General features: G+C 42.4%; 1 protein-coding gene across 5 annotated transcripts in view; it reads right to left on the reverse strand.

Moving 5' to 3' along the window:
- The window catches only part of klhl14 (kelch-like family member 14), a 201,956-nt gene extending 182,962 nt beyond the window's left edge, over positions 1–18,994 (reverse strand). For 2 of the 5 annotated variants that reach the window (XM_068030858.1, XM_068030856.1), the window contains exons 1-3: positions 18,528–18,992; positions 16,942–17,814; positions 1,009–1,130 (exon numbers count right to left, since the gene is read on the reverse strand). In XM_068030858.1, coding sequence (XP_067886959.1) covers positions 1,009–1,130; positions 16,942–17,792 — 973 coding nt within the window. In that variant the 5' untranslated portion in view covers positions 17,793–17,814; positions 18,528–18,992. Of the gene's footprint in view, positions 1–1,008; positions 1,131–16,941; positions 17,815–18,331; positions 18,419–18,527 lie in introns of those variants that run through there. The other 3 variants (XM_068030855.1, XM_068030853.1, XM_068030854.1) reach the window with 3 other exon arrangements.
- Between the last annotated feature and the right edge of the window lie 435 nt (positions 18,995–19,429).

The following is a 19,429-nucleotide window of genomic DNA, read 5'->3' on the forward strand; positions in this document are numbered from 1 at the left end:
GGTTGTTTTTGGCCTCACTTTAATTCCAGATCATTTGGCCCTTCTCTCTAGTCCACTTGATTTTTCGTCTAACAGATTCACTATTGTTACAGGAAAGCATTTCTATTTGATTACATGTGCACCACTGAGTGGGCCTGCTGAGATATATCAAAGTACTCTCTAGCCAAATGTTTCCTTTATAAGGTAACATGGACAGGATAAGTTCTCAAAATGGCTGTTTGACAAAAAAAAACGAGAGAAACTGAAAGGACAGAGCCAAATCTCCAGTAAGAACTGACAAGAACATTTAAAAAACCTGAAAAACCTGACAAATAAACATTTAGCATGTATTTGCAATTTTGATGAATATTTATGCCTTCATCTTTATTCTGCTTTTGTTTCTTTTTAATTAATACGTTAATACCTTTTTCTTTACAAGTCAAGAAGTGAAATTACAGACCTCAGGAAATCAGAGTGCCTTTGTGGAATTTTATTAGGAATACAGAGAATGGAGAAGGTAATCCCCTCCCCCCTCTGCCAAGTGCACTGTTATCTGCTGCTTTTCTCTAGCACAGCAGCACATTGTTTAGAACACTTGGCAGCAGACTGTGTCTCAGAATAAATGACTGAAGTTTACCATCATTTAAGCAGGGCTGACTTCTCCTTTAAGGACCCCTGCTGTGTTATATTTCAGACAAGATCAATCAGTCATGAGTGACAATTGTTTAAAAAAAACACAATCTGAATCTGCGAAAAGAGCAAATGGTTCACAGCAATGTTGTTTTATTCGGGAAAAAAATCAAATTGCTGTAAAAAATAGAATTGATTGTATATTGTTACTCAGCACAACAAATGCAATGATATTATAAGTCACTTGATGAAAGGGTGAGTGAGAAAGACAGAGAGACAATTTCTTTAACAGCACAATCATCCCTTACTTCAACATCAGAGCCTCTATTCAACAATGATATACCATTCCTATCAGCCACACTCAGGAATTAATGGAGATGTTTTCGGAGCCACACCTACTTGTAAGGATTTTCCATGTCTTCTTTTCTTCATCATAATACTGAACTAGGTTGCTTGGAAGTCGATCTGGACCTGGAGGCAATCCACCAACCAGTAATAAGAGTTTCTTACTGGACCGAATCCTGGAAAGAAGGTTCAAAGGAAATTGAAAATGTTTTATTGTGCAAAATGACCATGTCTCATGTAAAGCATGCCAGAGTGCATTTTGTCAAATAATTACTCCCTTTACAAAGTCTCATTCTGGTCTAGGATTAACACCCAAAGCAGCCTGGTTTTGAGTGGTCAGTATGTTCAGGAATTTTAAAACTACAAAGAAGAGACCAATATCTTATTCTTTGTAAATTTTCTTCCTTCACATCTTCTCATGACAACATATTGTTCCACAGCCACCATCAAGTACCCTGTGGAGTCATTATTCATTTGTGAACTTGACAATGAGTATCACAGTCCAGTCATGGTTCTCAATCAATGTCTACACATACATAATTTTAGTAGAGGTGGCTGGAAAGATCAGAAGCAGGAATCCTGGGCTGATTTTAACACACATGTCGAATGATATTGGTGCTAATTGTACCACTCCTCTATCTAAGATACGTTGGGCTGAATTTTTGGGCACCACCAAGGTCGGGGATGGAAGTAGACTGGGCCTGAAAATACAGACGTCGGCTGGTGTGCCATTTTCCTGACTCTGTTCCCGGCGCTGGCCATCTTGGGGGAGGCGGTTTGGGGTCCGGCAGGGCTGCCCAACCCTATATGGTGGGCAGCTAATGAGGCTCATTAAGACCCTGGTTAAGGGCAGTTAAAGGAGGCCAACTGGGTTTTTCCCCTTCCTATTTATAGCATGTGATGGCATGATATGGGGAATTGTAGGTGCACCTCTAAATCCTACCCTTCAGTACTTCAAAACACCAGTTTGTTTTGTTCAGTTACATGAAGATGAACTCCCTGCAGACTTTCATCAGTTTACTTTTTAAGAAATTTTGCTTGACATCAGATGAGATGAAGTGACATCTTTAATAAAAACAGAAAATTGCTGGAAATACTCATCAGGTCTGGCAGTATCTGTGGAGAAAGAAACAAGAGTTAACTGGATTTTACCAAGCCCACGACATCAGGCTCCATGGCAGGGCTGGGAGGGGGTGGAGGGGGAGCGGAATATGGGTCCGGCAGTGGCCCGCCTCGGAGGCTGATGCCAGGAGGGCCCAGCCCCATCCTCCCGGCGGTGGCGAGGCTCTGTGGCGGCCCCCACTGCTGGGCGATGATAAGTGAATCTAAATAATTAAATGAGTGACTTGAATACATTTAAATAAACTTACCTGAAAACTTTCCAGCCCGCTGTGATACTCGGTGCACCAGCTGTCACTCCCACGTATTCAATTCCCCGTCTGGGGAAAGCCAGCATGACACCGGTGAGGAGGGGGTCAAGTTAGGATTTACAGTGTGGGGGGGGAGGAATGGGGTCAAATAAACCTAATGGGTGTAGGGGATGGTGGGAAGGGATGAACTTTACACTTTCTGCAGTCTGCAGGGGGAGGGTCATATTTAAAAGGTATGTGTGTTTTGGCGGGGGTGCGGAAGGGCAAATACTTAACGTAATTGTTATTGCGGGGTGGGAAAGGGGTGTTAGAAATTTATTTCATAAATTTTGATGGGGTCTATCTTTAAAAATTTAAATGTGCTGGCAGGGCTGGCTGCCCTTTAAAAATGGCGCCTGCGCACAGGTAGCTGACGTCATTGCCGGTGACAGACAGCCTGCCCCCTCCATGTGCGTCTGGCAGCGGGCTCTTAAAATCCAGCCCTCTGTTTCTCTCTCCACAGATGCTGCCAGACCCACTGAGTATTTCGGTTTTTAGATTTCCAATGTCCACAGTATTTTGCTTTTATTTGTCTGTTGCAGCTTGTCTGTTTTGGCATTTGGTGGCAGGTTTATCAGCAGCAGTGCCAATGGTATAAATCTGGGCAACATCATAATTGATTTTCTTATCAGAACAAAGTTAATTGAACAAATGATCTTCCAGTCAGCGCAGAGCACTCTGCCACACTTACCATCAATAGTCTTGCTAAACGTCAAAGCAAGTTTCTGTCAAATTTTGCTTCAATTATCATAAGAACAATCCACAATCAGGCTGTTGTTACTGCTCTCCTCATTTTAAACTTTTTGTGTGGCAAATATGATTCTACTATACCATTCCACAGTACCACCCTGAAAGTAGCAGTTCGTAAAACATCCCTTTAACCACTTAACAGTGGGTTAATAATTGGGCTTGGGCAAAGAATGATTCTGTTTTCTCCTCTTTCCCTGTGATGAAGCACATGGACACCTCTCCACAGCGCTCTTGAAGGCATGGCCAAGATTGGGAATATAAAATGTGGCACATTCTACAGCACATTAGATCTCTGCACTCTGCAGTGGCTGATTTAGGAGGGATGTGTCGACATGTGTCTTATTCATTTTTGACTCAATTGACAATTTGATTTTGACTTATTAATATTCAGGCCAAATGATGCTGCATGCTCTAGTAATTTATTAGAAGAAACAAAATTAATGCTCAACTTTAAAAATGAATATTCTCAAGACAAGATTATTAGTGTTAGATTAAAGTATTTGGTCCTTTCTTCGGAGACAAACTATGAAGATTGCAATTGAAGCAGGTGTCATTATCTACATAATCTGACTCATAACTCTCTCATCCATCCATTAGCGTTTTTCTCCCTGAAGTTGCAGTGATTGATAAGTTACAATAAAGTTAATCACACAGTCAGTTCCTTAGTTTCTTTGGAGTTTACTGTCTATTGAGAAATTTGTTAACATTTCACAACTTGGGATGATATGGACATGGCAGTTCGGTACCTAAAGCAAACAAGTGGCTTTATTGCCAACTGCCGCTTTTCATATGTATTTTTCACTACTTTGTCCAAATTTGTCTATACGATTCAGCAAACTCTGTCAGAAAATTTAATTTGAATCTGTTGGGTAGGTAGGTGTATTTCAGTGCCTGTAGTATTTACTAACTATATTCTTCACCATATATATATATATATATATACTCCTTCCTGCTCTCTTATATTAATGTCAATTTAAGTCATATAAAGTGGCGCATGGATCATGATATATTTTGTATGTATAAAAAGTCCACTCAAAATAACCAGAAAATTCACTGAAAGAGTCAATAATGAAAGTTTTCACGGGAAAGAATGGGCACCTTAAGTGCTCAGAAATTTCTAAATCCACCAGTCACTCTGCTCTTCTACATAATTTACGAGGATGTTGCCAGGACTGGAAAATGTAGCTATGAGGAAAGATTGGATAGGCTGGGGTTGTTCTCCTTGGAACAGAGAAGGCTGAAGGGAGATCTGATTTAAATGTACAAAATTGTGGGAGGCCTGGATAGAGTGGAGGTGAAGGGTATATTCACCTTAGCAGAGAGGTCAGTGATGGGGGGGCATAAATTTAAAGTGATTGGTAGAAAAATTAGAGGGGAGACGAGCAAAAGGTTTTTCACCCAGACGGTGGTGGGGGTCTGGAACTCTCTGCCTGAAAGGGTATGTCGAGGCAGAGACTCTCAACTCATTAAAAAGAAGTTTGGACATGCACCTACGGACCAAATGCTGGAAGGTGGGATTAGAATAGGTGGATCGTTTTTCGGCCAGCACAGACACGATGGGCCAATTGGCCTCTTTCTGTGCCTGAACTTTCTATGATTCCATGATCATGAAATTTTTCTGCTCTGTAGTACATTTATACATTTATGTTACTACACCTTTGTAAAGTAAAATATGGGGACAATTGCCTTTTCCTCCTTATTTCTTTTCTCATTATAATTGATTTTCATTAAGACAAAAGTCAATTGTAATGCAGTGAAGATCCAACATGCTGTAGCACATTGCCATGTGAGTTTTCCCCATCCCCATTCTCCACATGGAACATTTCCACTTTTTAGCCATGTTGTCAAGAGCAGGGATCAAATATTTCACCCCAAGGAGGAATGAAATCAAAGGAATGGATCACTCATGTGCACCTCTTCAAAGGGTTGAATTTACTGTGGAATGGTGCTAGGCATGAAGAGTTCAAGAGAAGGAAAGGGGTGCAAAATGCTTTGAAAAACTTTAAAATAATAAAGAATGAAATTAATGATATGCTCATGGAGAAACAGTTAAACAGTTATTCTGTATTAAACTTAAAGGTTAAGAATTTTACATAAATTTGGAACAGAGTTTGAGGATATGACAAGCAAATTAATTACTCAAAAGATATGAATTCAGAAACAAGAGGCCAATCAGCTCATCAAACATTCTCTTAATGGTTTGTTTCAGGCCTGACTCCATCTCATGCCCATTCCCTCTGCTACCTACTGAATCAGAAATCAATCCAATTCCTTTTTGAATATATCTGTGGAAATATATTCCAAACGTCATCTACTTCTGAGCATGATTAATGTTCCTTAGCTTAAATAAGTTTAAGGATAATTTTGCCATCCAACAGGTCGTAGCTTTGCAGGAAATACATCCTAAGAAATTGTGAGAACTCAGCCTGTGGCCTTCCTCAGTAAATTACAGGCTGCAGAACTTCTGAGATGAAATCATTGCAAGCACTTCTTGTCACTGGGAGCACCAAAGAACAGAATCATACCAATTAAATCACAACCTCTCATTCTTCTATGCTGGTTTTATGCAAATAACCTTTTTACACCCATCTTGGTGATGCCCCTTTATCTTAAAAACGTGGTAATGTCCTCTGCTTAGCCTTCCTTTTCCTAATGAGAATTGAAAGATCTGCCTCAGCCTATTAAAGGAGCTTGTGGCATATTTTAAAGCATCAGTATTCTTACTATGTCTTGTGGATCTCTTGTAACCTACCTCTAACTCACACACCACCCTCAGCAGATCTGCCACTCCATGTGTCTCTTTGCCTCTGTTCTCAGTACACCCAATACTTCAGGATTTCGGATATTAGGATTCAGCCCTATTCTCTTTCCTCTCTCACTCTCCAGGACAGAAAGAAAGTGAGTTATATTTGGAGTGAGGGCTACCCCAGCATCTAAAGTCTAATGCTGTGTTAGAGCAATAAAGCTTTTAGCTTTGATAGAGCTATTTCATTTATGCAATGATGCTGAGATACAGTGCCTCCTAATAGCATTCTTGTGCTTTCTTCCACTGCAGAATGAGGGAGGAAAGGAAGCAGAGCTGCAGTGTGGCATCAGTAAAGCCCACAGCCACGCAAGTCATGATCAGGCAGAGACAGAAAAACATAATAGAAATAAAGAGAGAACTAAAGCAAGTAGGAGAACAGCAAAAGGGACTAGAAGGAGAAGAAACACAGACAGCACTGAGGCAGAGATACAGAGACAGCATTTTCTTCCTTCCACCCAGCAGTAATCTGTTTTTCTTCTCTGTACCATCCTCCTGTTTTGCACATCTGAGATGTTTCTCCCAGACTATGGCCACTGCCTCTCTGCAGCTAGTACTCGGAGGCTACCTTCATTCTTTCCTCTCCACCCTGTTCAGAAATACCTCACCTTCAATCAACAACCTTCCACATGGTTAAACTCAGGGCCTGACTGAAAGGGGATTGCAGACATAAACTCATATCCCATCACCTGAGATACAGTGTGTTGACCATTTGTGAGCGTGCCACTCAAGCAACACACTGCTTGTAACTGTGACCTTTGGCACAAAGGTATTGAGTAATACTATCCTAGATTTACACAAAATATTTATTGGGCTGCAGCCTGGTACTATTCAATGTGCTGACTTATTTAAAATTTTAAATACAGTGCAATATTAATGTCATTAAAATTGAAATGTTATATTACAAGTACAAACTTGCTATAAAATGCTTCTCTTTACAGTTGCATAGGGGGTCTGATGAGGCGCCGCTAAGCTGAATTGTGCCTTTCATATTGTCATGGAATGAGGTGATGATACTTAGTAGCTTTGGTGGACATCCGATCTTTTCTAGTAGTCTGAAAGGCACAATTCAGCATAGCGGCGCCTCATCAGACCCCTTTCCTATCCTGCGTGGCGTGAAACAGGGCTGTGTTCTCGCACCCACACTGTTTGGGATTTTCTTCTCCCTGCTGCTCTCACACGCGTTCAAGTCTTCAGAAGAAGGAATTTTCCTCCACACAAGATCAGGTAGCAGGTTGTTCAACCTTGCCCGCCTAAGAGCGAAGACCAAAGTACAGAAAGTCCTCATCAGGGAACTCCTCTTTGCTGACGATGCTGCATTAACATCTCACACTGAAGAGTGTCTGCAGAGTCTCATCGACAGGTTTGCGGCTGCCTGCAACGAATTTGGCCTAACCATCAGCCTCAAGAAAACGAACATCATGGGACAGGACGTCAGAAATGCTCCATCCATCAATATCGGCGACCACGCTCTGGAAGTGGTTCAAGAGTTCACCTACCTAGGCTCAACTATCACCAGTAACCTGTCTCTCGATGCAGAAATCAACAAGCGCATGGGAAAGGCTTCCACTGCTATGTCCAGACTGGCCAAGAGAGTGTGGGAAAATGGCGCACTGACATGGAACACAAAAGTCCGAGTGTATCAAGCCTGTGTCCTCAGTACCTTGCTCTATGGCAGCAAGGCCTGGACAACGTATGTCAGCCAAGAGCGACGTCTCAATTCATTCCATCTTTGCTGCCTCCGGAGAACCCTTGGCATCAGGTGGCAGGACTGCATCTCCAACACAGAAGTCCTCGAGGCGGCCAACATCCCCAGCTTATACACACTACTGAGTCAGCGGCACTTGAGATGGCTTGGCCATGTGAGCCGCGTGGAAGATGGCAGGATCCCCAAGGACACATTGTACAGCGAGCTCGCCACTGGTATCAGACCTGCCGGCCGTCCATGTCTCCGCTTTAAAGATGTCTGCAAATGTGACATGAAGTCCTGTGACATTGATCACAAGTCATGGGAGTCAGTTGCCAGTGATCGCCAGAGCTGGCGGACAGCCATAAAGGCGGGGCTAAAGTTTGGCGAGTCGAAGAGACTTAGCAGTTGGCAGGAAAAATGACAGAAGCGCAAGGGGAGAGCCAACTGTGTAACAGCCCCGACAACCAATTTTTTCTACAGCACCTGTGTAAGAGTCTGTCACTCTAGTATTGGCCTTCATAGCCACTCCAGGCGCTGCTCCACAGACCACTGACCACCTCCAGGCGCTTACTCATTGTCTCCCGAGACAAGGAGGCCAAAAAAGAAGAACAGTTGCATATCTGATAGTGGTTAACAGAAACTTGTCCATTTACAATCAGCAGTGACTGCTAATTGTCAGGGTTAGTGTTAATAGTGTTTTGTACTACAATTGGATTTTCTTCTTTGGCCTCCTCATCTCGAGAGACAATGGATAAGCGCCTGGAGGTGGTCAGTGATTTGTGAAGCAGCGCCTGGAGTGGCTATAAAGGCCAATTCTAGAGTGACAGGCTCTTCCACAGGTGCTGCAGAGAAATTTGTTTGTCAGGGCTGTTACACAGTTGGCTCTCCCCTTGCGCCTCTGTCTTTTTTCCTGCCAACTACTAAGTTTCTTCGACTCGATAGAGCTTTAGAAATCATCTAGTTTGCTGTTGAAACCACTGTTGGAAAAGGCTAGTGGTGTTCCCTGCCTAAATCAGCAAAGGTACATCAGACATGCTGCTTCTGAGAAAAAAATAAAGGTTGAAGATTACATGACAAAGCTATTGCTTCCACCTCACTATCTTAAGGAGATTTTAGGGAATATTGAAGTGTAAATTTTCTGGACATTGTGAGCTAAAGAGCTTAACTGTATTACAAAACAAATTTCAGCCCAGTAAAAGGTCGTTAAGGCCAAATGAACAAGGCATAAGTGTTTACGTGGACAAAAAGGTTAATTAAACCTCAACAGTTTATGAGCTTTGTGTTGTTTCCAAAAGTATTGCAACAAGTATTCAAAGCACACTTAGATCAGATGTGTATCCATTCTCTTCAAACACTTTTAGATCTTCCTCTGGTTTTAGCTTTTGAGAAGGAAATAACTTGGAACAAGGAAGAAAATATGGTGCAAACTACAAATGGCATAACATGTCTGTGTTCAGTCTGCAGGCAGCGAGAACTAGTTCTCCATTCACTTCAACTATGCATTTTCACATTTGACTCACACTACATGACTGCACAGCCTGAAGGTAAGGAAGGCAACTGGAGGTTTACTGCTGTGGTCATAACTAACTGGGAGAACATCCAGATTTCTGAAGGTTTGGCTGTTGAATGACTAAGAACACACCTATTCTCTTAAGCACAACAAAAATTAAGTAACTTTTCTAAGCTTGCATTCCTAAAGATTAAAGTTATTTTGTCTCGACTTGAACATGTTGGCGGAATCATAGCATAGTGGTAATGTTACTGGACTAGTAATCCAGAGGCCTGGACTAATGCTCCGGAAACATGAATTCAAATTCCACAATGGCCGCTGGAGGAATTTAAATTCAATTAATTAATAAATCTGGGGGGAAAAAAGCTAGTCTTAGTAATGATAATCATGAAACTACCAGATTGTCAAAAAACCCCATCTGGTTCACTAATGCCCTTCAGGGAAAGAAATTTACCATCCTTACTCGGTCTGGTCTACATGTGACTCCAGACCCACAGCAATGAAATGATGTAGCAAGCCATTCAGTTGTATCAAACGCTACAGAAAATGTGAATAAGAATAAAACTAAATGGACCACCCAGCATTGACCTAGGCACTGGAAATGACAAAGGTTGATCCTACAAAGTCCTCCTCACTAACATCTGGAGACTTGTGCCAAAATTGGGAGAGCTGTCCCATGGACCAGTCAAGCAACAGCTTGACATATACATAGTCACTGAATCATACCTTACAGCCAATCCTAGATTCCTCCATCACCATCACTGGGTACCTCCTGTCCCATTGGGAGAACAGACCCACCAGATGGGGTGGCAGAGTGGTATACAGGTGTGAGGGATTGGCCTTGGGAGTCCTCAACAATGATTCCAGATCCACGGCATCAGGTCAAACATGGGAAAGGAAACCTCTTGCTGATTACTACCTACCCCACTCCTGCAATTGAAGAATCAGTGCTCCTCCATGTTAAACACCACTTGGAAGAAGCACTGAGGGTAGCAAGGGCACTTCAATGTCTATCACCAAGAATGGCTCAGTAACACCATTACTAACCAAGCTGGCTGAGGTCTGAAGGATATAGCTGCCAGACTGGGACTCTGACTGGTGGTGAGAGAATCAACAAGAGGGAAAAACCTACTTGACCTCACCCTCACCAATCTACCTGTCACGGATGCATCTGTCCATGACAATATTGGTAGGAGTGACCACCACAAAATCCGTGTGGTGATGAAGTCCCATCTTCATACTGAGGACACCATCCATCATTGCACTAGCACTGTGCTAAATGGGATAGATTCGTAACAGAACTAGCAGCTGACAACTGGGCATCCATGAAGCACTGTGGGCCATCAACAGCAGTAGACTTGTATTCAACCACAATTTGTCATCTTATAGTCTGGCATATCCCCCACCCTACCATTACCAACAAGACAGGGGACCAAACCTGGTTCAATGAGGAGTGGAGGAGTTCATGCCCAGAGCAGCAACAAGCATACCTAAAAATGACATGCCAACCTGGTGAAGCTACAATATTGTTAGTTCAATCGTTGGTGTCATCTTCGCAGAAGGTTGACTGCCATTTATCTCCACCTCAGTCTGTCCTTTGCTGTCCTTACACATTCCGCACAGGTCAGCTGCATCCAGTCCATTATATCCATCATCCATTTTCTCCTCTGCTTCCCTCTCCTATCTTTTCCATTGATCTTTCCTTCTAATAATTGTCTCTGTCTACCTTCCACTGTAACAATGTGACTGAAATATTGTATATTTCTCTCTTTAATGTTATGCAATAACTTCCTCTTTTCTCCAGCCATTTCCAGCATTTCCTCATCAGTCTTTCTGTCTGTGTAGGATATGCGGAACATCCTCCTATATATCCTACATGCATGCCAAACAGCTGAAGCAGCATGCTAGGCAAACCCACAACCAACATATCAGATCAAAGTTTTGCAGGCCTGCCACATCCAGTCTTGAATGGTGGTGGACAATTAAACAACTAACCAGAGGAGGAGGCTCCACAAATATCCCCATCCTCAATGATGTGGGAGCCCAGCACATGAGTGCAAAAGACAAGGCTGAAGAATTTGCAACTATCTTCATCCACAAAGATCCATCTCAACCTCCTCCGGAGGTCCCAGCATCACAGATGGCAGTCTTCATCCAATTCAATTCACTACACTTGCTGCCAAGAAATGGCTGAAGGCACTATATACAGCAAAGACTATTGGCCCTGACAACATCCCAGCTATAGTATTTGTGCTCCAGAACTAGCCACGGCCTTAGCTAAGCTGTTCCAGTATAGCTACAACACTGGCATCCACCTGAGAATTGGCCAGGTATGTCCTGTACACAAAAAGCAGGACAAATCCAATCCAGCCAAATACAGTCCCATCAGTCTACTCTCAATCATCAGCAAAGTGATGGAAGGGATCATCGACAGTGCTATCAAGCGGCACCTGCTTAGCAATAACTTGCTCACTGACACTCAGTTTGGGTTCTGCAGGGCCACTCAGCTCCTGACATCATTACAGCCTTGGTTCAAACATGGATAAATGAGCTGATCTCAAGAGGTGAGGTGAGAGTGACTGCCCTAGACATCAAGGCAGCATTTGAACGAGTATGGCATCAAGAAGCCATAGCAAATCTGGAGTCCATGGGAATCAGTGGGAAAACTCTCCACTGGTTGAAATCATGCCTAACACAAAGGGAGAAGGATGTAGTTGTTGGAGGTCAATCATCTCAGTCCCAGGACTCTGCTGCAGGGGTTCCTCAGGGTAGTGTGCTAGGACCAACCATTTCAGCTGCATCATCAATGGTCTTCCCTCCATCATAAGGTCAGAAATGGGGATGTTTGCTGATGTATGCAACTTCTCAGATACTTAAGCAGTTTGTGCCTGCATGCAGCAAGACCCGAACAACATTCAGACTTGGGCTGATAAGTGGCAAGCAACATTTGTGCCACACAAGTGCCAGGCAATGAACACCTGCAATGAGAGGATCTAACCATCTCCCCTTGACAGTCAACGGCATTACCATCACTGAATCCCTCACCATCAACATCCTGGGGGTTACCATTGACCAGCCATTTAATAATGTGGCAACAAAAGCAGATCAGAGGCTGGGGATTCTGCACTGAGTAACCCATCTCCCGACTCCCCAAAGCCTACTCACCATCTACAAGGCAAAAGTCAGGAGCGTAATGGGATATACCCTACTTGTCTGGATGTGTGCAGCTTCAATAACGCACAAGAAGCTTGACAAGATCCACGACAAAACAACCTGCTTGATCAGCACCCAATCTACCACCTTAAACATTCATTCCCTCCACCACCAGTGCACAGTGGCAGCAGTGTGTACCGTCTACAAGATGCACTGCAGCAACTCACCTAGCCTCCTTCAACAGCATTTTTCAAACCCGCGACCACTATCACCTAGAATAACAAGACCAGTAGATGCCTGGGAACACCACCACTCTCAAGTTCCCTTCCTGACTTGGAAATATATTGCCATTTCTTCCTTGTCTCTGGGTTAAAATCCTGGAACTCACTCCCTAACAGCACTGTGGGTGTACCTACACCACATGGACTGCAGCGGTTTGTTACGATCAGGTGAGGATGGGTCAAAAGGCCTCTTGCCCTCTCTTTGTTTGACTGCAACAGGGTTTATTTCTTTTAAACTGTGGCTATGCCTACCAATTCAGTGAGTGTTTAACCCTTTATGTGCTATGATCATAAAAGAACCATTCAGACAGGTTTTCTTGAGTTTAAACAAGAGGTTAGTTTTATTGTACTTAAAAACAAAACTCGATCTAAGTAAAAATAATAAACTATGCTCCAACTTTCACACACACATATACATGAGAATCACACACACACACACACATGAGAATCACACACACACATAAATATGGTACAGAGTGCAGAAGAATAGAATGGTTGGATTTGAGTCTGAAACAATAAAAAAGAGTATAGAGTCTGTGGAGTCTGGTAATTCAGTGGTCTTCCAGATGAACTCAGTGGTCCTGAGGTTTCTGGCTGGTAGATGTGGCCAACTGGTTCAGGGTTTTCTTGGAGACAGTGATTCAGATGGTTTTCTTCCCAGGGTCTCTGTCTGCAGCAATGATAGACTTGGATGGTTGCAGCCTGCAGGCAGGGTTCAAACTTGCAAGGTGGCCTGGAGAGAGAGAGAGAGAGACCCCACTTGGGTTCTTCACTGGTTCAGTCTCAGGTGCTTGTCTGCCTGTACGGGGAAGGAGCAGCTAGTTTCATACAGATGGTGAATCTGTCGCATGATGGCCCAGTGTATTCTCTTTCTTGCAACTTAAGTAGGTCATGTCTAAGAATGCCAATCTCTCTCAGGGTGCCATTGTTTCAGTGATTACCCTTTGAGTGGTCCGCCTCCACCAGTGTTAATATTCCAAGATTGCTTTTAATGTCTTGTTAATGAAGACAGGGCAGGTAGCCCCTTCAAGATTTTCAGGCCATTGTTTTGGTTGGAGATTTACCAGATCTACATCTCCACCTCGATACATTGGAATGTAGGGTATTTAGATGCAAATTGTGGTGGGCATTTTAGCTGCTAGCAGTCATCTTTTATCAGTTCTTCTTATCCTGTTTTTCTAAAGTTTAATTCAGGTTTCCAACCAATGGATTAAAAAAAATCATCATTCAGCATAGCACGTGATCATGACAGGTTCAAGAAGGCAGCTCACCACCACCTTCTCAAGGGCAATTAGAGATAAGCAATAAATATAAGCCATGCCAGCGGCACCCACATCCCATGAAAGATTAAAAAAGTTACTCAAACTCTTTCCACTTAAACAGTTTATAATGTCTTAAAATTCAATACAACATGGTTTTAGGTATTTATTCATTGTTAATCTTACAATTGAACACTGATAAGATCAGCTCAATTTTGCATGAGAAAAAATTAATTCCAAGGAAAAAGGTGATCTCACCAGAGATATGTTCAAAATGTTCCATTATACACTGCCTCAGATAATAAATAGTAGATCTCACAACCCTGGCAACACATTACTAGTATAAATTCATGAGTACGAAAGGGAAATGCCTCACTAATGATGCAAGGATAAGTGAGTTATGCTTTTGTGGCACAAAAGTGAATTAAACCAAGGAATGTGCCTTCTATAAGATGATAGTCCTTCTAATACATAGTTCTTGTTTGTGCTGTCCTTTCCTTATTTCCATAGGTGGAATGACACATCATGCTGTTTTCAGTGTTTAGAGAAAAAGAATGCATTATGTTGGTTTTGTAAAACTGCTAACAATGCAGCAGGATGGTTAGAATCTGTTCTACAATGTGCCACACAATGCTGCCAGTTATGGGATAACTACCTGTGGGAAAATCATGTTTTAGCATCACTGCAGGTAGTTATCACAGTATTGAGAATACTGAAAATAACACTATCACCCATGCAATTAGATAATAATGAACCAGCAGGCATGTGTACACTTGGGAGACAAGAGGGGTTACCATAGTGATTATTGTTATTAGATTGCTGTTCTTTTAAGGATGAATCTTTTGTAAGGCATTTTCCTCCTTGCCCATTTCCTGACCTCTATGTGACATGTCCAGTCTATGGTTGACAGCACAGCTGCTGACCTGCTCCCAGGTCTGTATGAATGCAAAACAGGCCATTGGGAACTTCAGGGCAATGGTTTGGAGATGACTCACTCTCTCTGATTTTCCCTCCTTCCCTATGGTAGCTACCCTCCATTCAGTGCCTCTCACAGCCGTATAGCTCAGAATGGGGACTCAGCATTTGGAAGATCACAAGTGCAATCCTACATGCCACAGCACCTTTACACCCCAATATGCTGCTTATCCACACTGTACTGCTGTGCTGCTATTTCTTCTATTCTACTTTTGAAAGGAATCATTAACATGATAATACGCCATGTCTTTGTTTCACTGTCACTTAAAGTTCTTTTCAAAAAATTTAAAAATTAAAACCACTTCTGATAATTAGTGAGGTAAATACCAATTACTGTAGAACCAGGTGCAACAGTTAAATCAAGGTGAGGATGAAAGATCCTACAGTCTTATAGCAATCTGTTAGTCAATCACACCACTGACTTTGATTTTACCATGACCTAATAATGCATATCACACATTGGTGTCAAAATGGTAAAAATAATTTCTTATTTTCAGAGGCTTCGTGCAAGACAAAATGTTTTTTAAAATGAGTTGTCAATGAATAGAATACTGCTTTGTGAAGTCTGAAGGTTATATTCAAGATTGGATGATACCAAGTAAATGCTATGAGCATACTTTGCTGTCACCTTCCTTTATAGAATCAAATGATGATTCTTGTAACTGTTACAATTATATAGTGAGGATAAATAAAGGATATTAGATGTCTACAATAAGTCACAATCGTAAATTCACAAACTACCACAAAGCTCAGACAATTGATGAATACAGAAAAACGAGTTTTCTGTGAGACTTTTGTTATTCTATTTGGATGTGGTTTATCTTATTTTTAGTGTTTAAAATTATTTTAATAAATATGTAAATAAATGTAAGTGATCAGCACAGTAGCAGCAGAACACTAGATGAAAGACTAACAATGGTAATGATGTAGGACTTGAAGATTCAGTGTCACACAATACTGTGTTTCTTCAGCTCATGAGTCAGACTACTATTATCAGGTTTCTTTTGGCAATGCATTACTCAGAAATACATCACACACTATATAATACAGGAGGATTATGATTGCACCTCAGAAGCTTTCATTGTTCAGCCTCAGACCTGATGTTGTGATTCTGAGTCACAGAAAACAACTAAACACAGTAAAGGAGATGCAAACCTCACTACTACTCCTCATTTAACACTAACAATTAGTGCCAGGTATGTGTCTATCCATATTTTTGTACAGTAGGGTGTATTTTAACACTAGATTTGTCTTTTGCTGAAACCTATAGCACAAATTGTCTTCCATTATTGCCCCAACTATTTCAAATCATTTGCACCATGATTAAAGTTCCAATATCCATTGAACATTTGAGTCTCAAGAGCTACTTGGAGCTGGGTGGAGTTCATTCAACACAGCCAGACTCTAATCACATCATGGAAATTCGATCTATCTATTCATATATATATATATATAGTTGATTATTGAAAACACCCAAATGTTATTATTCATGGGCCCCACCATAGGCCAGTGTAAAGAAGAAATATGGACATTTGTCCATGGAATTGGAGCTCTCCCAGAAAGGATAAATTGAGTAAATGCCTACAGGTGAGGGAATGTGGAACAAAGGGCCTAAACATTTCCCCAGATATATTTTTGATTGAGGGATGGGGTATTGAGTCCTTATTGCTGAGACCCAGTCCACCTTTTGGTAGCTCGATCAAAAATACTAAACTCATGCCACAGCCACCATATCTCACCTACAACAAACCCATTGGGGAATGTGTGTTGGGTACTGAAGGAGTTTACAGGAATGGATCACTTGTGGACTATGGTTAACATATTCTCTGTCTCTTAGCCGCTGAAGATTGTAATTGTCATCGGGAGAAAGTTAATTTATGAGTTGATCTTTCCCTAGAAGTCAACTTATGGGTGTGATTAATGGCGCTTTCCGAGTCTAACTGCGTCGTTATTAAACTGGCCCATTTTCTGTTTTACAAATATTAATATTAAAACATTAGCTTGCTTTTATTCCGACAATTTGCTTTCCATAGAATCTGAGATTGGATCAACGAAAATCTAGAAGAAAAGCAAACAAATGCCACCCCTGCTCCTTTTTTGGGTTTGATGTGCAGGTTCTCAGTCGCACATTGAGTGAATATAGCAGAGTGTTCTCACCTGCTGGCCATGCTCTGCCGGCAGTGCTGCCTGAAGGGCATCAGGTGGTAGTTCATGGCGTCCAGCAGCAGCTTCTGACAGACCGGGTCGGTTCGCATGAAATCAACTGACTGCACCCTCTCCACCAGCTCGGTGGCGGGGATGAGGGCGAAGCGGAGCCGCTTCATCAGGTCCGGGGCGTATTGCATGCGAGTCTCCCGATCGTGTTCGAGCCAGAGCACGGACATCTGAAAGAGAGCCAGCTCCGACTCCACAGGTGGCGGCATCGAGTCCATCATGGCGCACACCTCTTCAAAATTAAGAAGCAGGATGTCCTCCACGAAGTACTTGTTGGCCAGCTTCTTGGTCTCGTCCAGCCCGTGGATGGCGGCGATCTGGCAGATCTGCTTGTAGTTCTGCATTGAGATCTGGTCGTTGAGGAACTGGGCGCAGAGTTTAGTGACGGGGGGGATGTGGAGAATTTTGCTGACCGAGAGCACATCCTCCACAGTATCCAGAGACAGTGTCATGTTGGCCGTGTAGATGTACTCCAAGACCAGGCACACCCCTGTGGCCGAGCAGCCCTGCAGCACGATGTTATTGATGGACCTGGAGATGTCCTCGGCCGGGGAAGAAGGGGTCCGGCTGCCCGGTTCGTTACTGCTCTCTTTGCACTGGTTGTTGGAGAAAAGCGATCGGAAATACTGGGAACAGGAAGCCAGCACTGCTTTGTGGCAATGGAACTGCTGGCTTTGGGCTGTCAGAGTCACATCACAGAAAAGCTGTTTCCTCCACAGAAGGTTGAGGCCATGGAGAAGGTTATCACTGTGTGTTGGGTCGAAGGTGGACGTCCTGTCACCAGATCTTGACATGGTATCTAACTTTGGACACCTCCTAAAAGGGCACACATTTCACACAGTCAGATTCATAGGCAATTCTTTCCCCGTGACAAACATTTCCATGTAAGTAAAGCGAGATTTCTCAAACCAACGCTCCATTAAAAAGAAAAAAAATCATTATCGTTACAAAAGACGTATATTATTTGCAAAATTTCTCCGTGGGTTAAACCCTTACGTTAATGTTACCTTTTATTTGCTCAGTCTACACATTTTAATCAGCACACAGTTAGTGCGAATGTAAGTCACCCCTGCATGTTTGTCCTAATAAGCATTACAGAAATCTATCAGGTATAAATATCAGTGCCGTTTGCATTCAATGTTTATTTTTCTGCTCTAAAACAGACCACAAATGAAATAGTTAAAGTTTCATGTTTCCTAATGATGTTTTAAAAAACGATCAGTTAATACAGAAAGACCCGTATAGTTGTTTGCTATAAGTGGGTGTAATAACAGACGTCAGGGGTCAGATTCTTAACAGAAATAAACTTCAAAAATCGGAAGCAGCGCCTTACTAAGTAAAGCTGCCGAGCTTCCATGGTGCTTGCTACATGCACGGATCTCCTTTTTAAATTTCGCAGTAGCCCCTTGTCTGATCAAGCTCCTGCCCATGGATTCTCACATTGCTGTTTATTCACCAAGGCACCTGTCACAGCCTCATCTCCCCAGTGTTTCCCACTCGTCACCAACGCAGACAGGCCACAAACTTACCTGTATACACTGGGCTGCAAACTAGCGTCCACTTCGATCAGACCCCTACTTTTATATTATTTTTTTCTCCTTTTTTTTCTTTGCTTCGATCCCCCAGTAAAATCCGTATCCGATCAAGCTCCACGCGTTGCAACTTCAGCAGTTACGCTTGCGAGGTTTTTTTGTCGTTCATCATTTGATATACTGTCTCCAGAATTAGCAACAGCAAGAAGTCTGAGAGCAGCTTTCGCAAAAAAATGTACGTGTGACAAATTATGCTACCAAGAAACAACACATCATTATCCTTGGGCCTGGGATTCAGTGAGTCGTAACAAGAGTAATAGGAAATCCACGGTTGGGGAGAGAAACGGTCGTGCATCGCCAGTGAAGAGTGACCATGGAGGGGCTGGATGCTGGAGAGAGTTTTAAAATTATGGCTCAAGGCTATTGTAAAATTGTCGTGCGTAAATGACTGCGCAGTCAAACATCTTAGAAAAGCAGTCCCCTTTATAAAGAACCGTCAAGTTTTAGTGCGCATTGCTAATTAGTCAATTTCTCTTTCCTTCACAGCCTAGCGACTTCTGCTGAGCTGAAACTGCTAATTCTGTGACCATGCTTCTCTCTCTGGGTGAATGAATATCTCACAGAAAAAAAAGACTCTGTCCCACAAAATATTTTTCTCCTCGTCTTTCACATGCATGGATTTATGAAGGTGGATGAACAATGCAATCTTCAGATGATGGCACAAACTTTCTTACCATGTTATTGCCTATGCAGTTGCATAAGATGACATATAGACTAACCAGTACTGTACTGTCTGCTGTAATGAATTACGCGGGATTCTATCCCATTAATACTGTTGATGCATTGAAACAAAGAGATGATTATCCACTTGATATTACGATCGTTGGAAATTACCAGAT

The sequence above is a fragment of the Heterodontus francisci genome, chromosome 5, assembly GCF_036365525.1.
Source record: "Heterodontus francisci isolate sHetFra1 chromosome 5, sHetFra1.hap1, whole genome shotgun sequence".
NCBI classification, from domain to species: domain Eukaryota; kingdom Metazoa; phylum Chordata; class Chondrichthyes; order Heterodontiformes; family Heterodontidae; genus Heterodontus; species Heterodontus francisci.